This window comes from Mauremys mutica, chromosome 15 (genome assembly GCF_020497125.1).
Source record: "Mauremys mutica isolate MM-2020 ecotype Southern chromosome 15, ASM2049712v1, whole genome shotgun sequence".
Taxonomy (NCBI): Eukaryota; Metazoa; Chordata; order Testudines; family Geoemydidae; genus Mauremys; species Mauremys mutica.
The window spans coordinates 19,086,667-19,090,622 of NC_059086.1; the positions used below are offsets into that span (position 1 = coordinate 19,086,667).

Here is a 3,956-nt window from a genome sequence, read left to right on the forward strand (position 1 = left end):
CAGAACACACTTCGGTTTCATCAATATTTTCTGTGGGAAATGTAACCAAAATTGAAAATTTTTCACATCCAATGCTATTGTCTCTGGAAAATTAAGGGGAAAATGAAAAATTTCTGTTCAATTGATGTTTTCTGTGGAAAGTTTAGATAGGAACAAAAATTTTCTCTTTCACTGAAATTTTCTGTGGAAAGTGTAGATGAAAAGGAATATTTATGGTTCCATCTATGTGTTCTGTGGAAAATTTAGGGAAAAAAGACAAATTTTCTCTCTTGCCAACATGTTCTGTGGAAACTTCAGACAAAAAATTTAAAAATTCAGTTCTGTTGACATTTTCTGTGGAAAATTTAGGCAAAAAAAAATTTAATCCTTTTTTTCCCCCCACTGCAGAAAATTAAGACAGAAATGTTCTGAGGAAATGCCCTTGTTTCCCAACCAGCTCTCACCTCACAACATGTCCCAAGTGCCTCCTCATTTTAGGTCCACATTTGGGTAGCGTGGCCTATTGGCCACACTTAGGACTTCTTGGTCAATCCGGCCCTGTGCATCAGCTTGGCCACGGCCCCCTTGACCTCCTTGTTCCTCAGGGTGTAGATGAGTGGGTTGAGGGCCGGCGTAACCACAATATAGAAAACAGCGATGTGCTTGTCCCGGTCGGGGACGGCGCCGGAGCGGGGCCTCATGTACATGGAGATGACGGTGCCGTAGAAGATGGCCACCACAGCCAGGTGGGAGGCACAGGTGGAAAATGCTTTGCATCGCCCAGCGGCCACCTGTCCCTGCAGCACAGAGGCCAGGATGAGGCCATAGGAGGCCAGGATGACGGCCAGCGGGAGCAGCAGGATGAACACGGCCGCCCCAAAGACCACGGCCTCGGTGAGGCGCGTGTCGGCGCAGGCCAGCTCCAGCACCACCGGCAGCTCGCAGAAGAAGTGGTTGATCCGGTTGGGCCCACAGAAGGGCAGCCGCAGAGTGCAGGCCGTATTGACCACTGAGAGGAGGAACCCCGCAGCCCAGGAGGACAAGGCCAGCGCCCAGCAACGGCCCCGCCCCATGACGGCGGCGTAGCGCAGCGGCCAGCACACGGCGACGAAGCGGTCGTAGGCCATGGCGGCCAGCAGGATGGCCTCGGTGCTCCCGAGCGAGAGGGCGAGGTACATCTGGGCGGCGCAGCGAGCGAAGGGGATGGATTTGCTGCGGGTCAGGAGGTGGGCCAGAGCCTGGGGGATGGTGCAGCTGGTGTAGCAGATCTCCAGGAAGGAGAGGTGGCTGAGGAAAAAGTACATGGGGGTGTGGAGGCACGAGTCGGCCCGCACCAGGCCTACGATCAGCAGGTTGCCTGCCAGGGTGGCCAGGTAAGTGGCCAGGATGGCCGCGAATAGGAGGCGCTGCATCCGCGGCCGGCCAGACAGACCCACCAGGATGAACTCGGAGACCGAGGTGCGGTTCTCATCCCCCATCGCCTCCATCCACCTGCAGGGAGAGAGAACAGGGGGATAACATAGGCCGGGTTGTGAGGCGGACTCAACAGGGGCTGGGCTACACTGGGGTCAATCCAGAGTCACACCTGACTGCACGGAGAGCAGGGCTGGATTCTGATCTCAGCCCCCTGGGGTCAATCTGAATTTCAGGGGTGACTCCGGATTGACCGCAGGGGGACTGAGATCAGAATCCAGCCCTGCACCCATTGCTGTCAGGGGTGACTCCAAGCAGGGATCTGTACATGGGGTGCCCCCCACACAGGAAAATGCCCTACTCACTGGGCTATTAGCTAGTCTCCCACTCTCCCCACCCTCCTTCCTTATCCTGCACTTGCGAAATATGTTTGTCAAATCTTTTTAAACTTCCGGGTCATTAAAGATCCCCTGGAACATCCCGTCCCCCACCCCCACTCCCACACACAGCCCAGATTCCTAGCCAAGCCCTCTGCACTCTCGGCTGGTTTCTCCATCACTTCTTGTCCCAAACTCTTGCCGTAGCGTTGCTTTATGGTGTTAAAGAGCCCCTGCGCTCCACCCCAGAGGTGGCTGCAGCTCAGCACCAGCTGAGTGGTCCCTGTATAACCAGCTCCTGTGCCCCATCCCAGATCCCACCTTCCCTGCCTGCCCAGAGCTATTTGCTGGGCATGGAGCCCTGTGCGGAAGCTGAGGACGGGATGTTCAGAAGCCTCCAACGATTGGACAAGACACCGGTAAGGCCTCATCTGTAATACTGTGTCCAACTCCCCCGCGTTTGAGAAGGAGGATTCCGACCGGACAGGAGCTGAGATGAGCAGGGGACGGTGCCATGATCTCCCGAGAAGGAAGTGGCAGAACGGGGCCCGTTTAGGCTGTAATGCAGGCTGAGAGGGGCTCCGATTGGTCTATCAATCCATCCGCGAGGTGAACGCCCAGACGGGGACAAGCTACTGATATGGAATTTTTCATATGGCTAAATGTCAACGCAGACGTCCAGGAACAAAGAAACAAGGCTGTATTGTACGCACAGGGTGGGGGGCTCTCTCCTGGGGAGCAGGGATGCTGACAAAGATTTGGGGGAGTCATGGCGCCTAATCAGCTGAACACGAGCTCCCAGTATGGCCAGAGGAGCCAGTGCAATCCTGGGGTGCGCAAAGAGCAATCTCAAGTAGGCGCAGAGAGGTTATTTTACCCCTGGATCTGGCCCTGGGGCGACCACCGCTGGGATCCGGTGTCCAGTTCTGGTGCCCACCATTCGAGAAGGAGGCTGATAAATCAGAGAGGGGGTCAGAGACGAGCCAGGAGAATGATTCAAGGATTAGAAAACCTGCCTGAGAGTGATAAACTCCAGGAACTCAAAGAGAAGGTCCAGGGGGGACTTGATCCCAGTCTATAAGTGTCTACACAGGGAACAAATATTTCATAACGGGCTCTTCAATCTAGCAGACAACGATCTAACCCCGTCCAATGGCTGCAAGTTGAAGCTAGACAAATTCAGACTTGAAACAAGACGTCCATTTGGAATAGGGAGAGTAATTAACCATCGGAACAACTCGCCAAGGGCCTGGTGGATTCTCCATCACTAGCAATTTTCAAACTGGATGTTTCCCTGAAATTCTTTCGGGGCCGTTCTCTGGCCTGAGTTATACAGGGGGTCAGACTAGATGATCACATTGGTCCCTTCTGGCCTTGGGATCTATGAATCTAGGAAGTTTAGACTTGAAATTAGACGAAGGATTCTAACCATTAGAGGAGTGAAGTTCTGGAATAGCCTTCCAAGGGGAGCAGTGGGGGCAAAAGACATATCTGGCTTCAAGACTAAGCTTGATAAGTTTATGGAAGGGATGGTATGATGGGATAGCCTAATTTTGGCAATTAATTTGGCAATTGATTTTTTATTATCAGCAGGTAAGTATGCCCAGTGGTCTGTGATGGGATGTTAGATGGGGGTGGGATCTGAGTTATTACAGAGAATTCTTTCCTGGGTGCTGGCTGGTGAGTCTTGTCCACATGCTCAGGGTTTAGGTGATCACCATATTTGGGGTCGGGAAGGAATTTTCCTCCAGGGCAGATTGGCAGAAGCCCTAGAGGTTTTTCACCTTCCTCTGCAGGATGGGGCATGGGTCACTTGCTGGAGGATTCTCTGTACCTAAAGTCTTTAAACCACGATTTGAGGACTTCAATAGCTCAGACATAGGTTAGGGGTTTGTTACAGGAGTGGGTGGGTGAGATTCTGTGGCCTGCATTGTGCAGGAGGTCAGACTAGATGATCATAATGGTCCCTTCTGACCTTAAAGTCTATGAGTCTATGAATCTGTGAAGGACGATGTGGCCCAAGGGCAAATGAGGATACACTGACTGGGAGCCACGTGAGGCTGGAAACCAGAAGCAGGTTTCTCCCCGTCAGCAGGCAGGTTTTGGAGCAGCCTCGCAAGAGGAAGAGGTGAAGGCAAGAAACCAAAGCAGAGCTTAATGAGTTTCTGCCCCACAAACTTTACTCAG

General features: G+C 52.9%; 1 protein-coding gene across 1 annotated transcript; it reads right to left on the reverse strand.

Annotated features, from left to right (window-relative positions):
- Positions 1 to 512: 512 nt before the first annotated feature.
- Positions 513 to 1,466, reverse strand: LOC123350447 (olfactory receptor 2D2-like). The gene has a single exon (XM_044989060.1). It carries the CDS (start codon positions 1,464 to 1,466, stop codon positions 513 to 515), a length of 954 nt encoding a protein of 317 aa, XP_044844995.1.
- Positions 1,467 to 3,956: the final 2,490 nt, after the last annotated feature.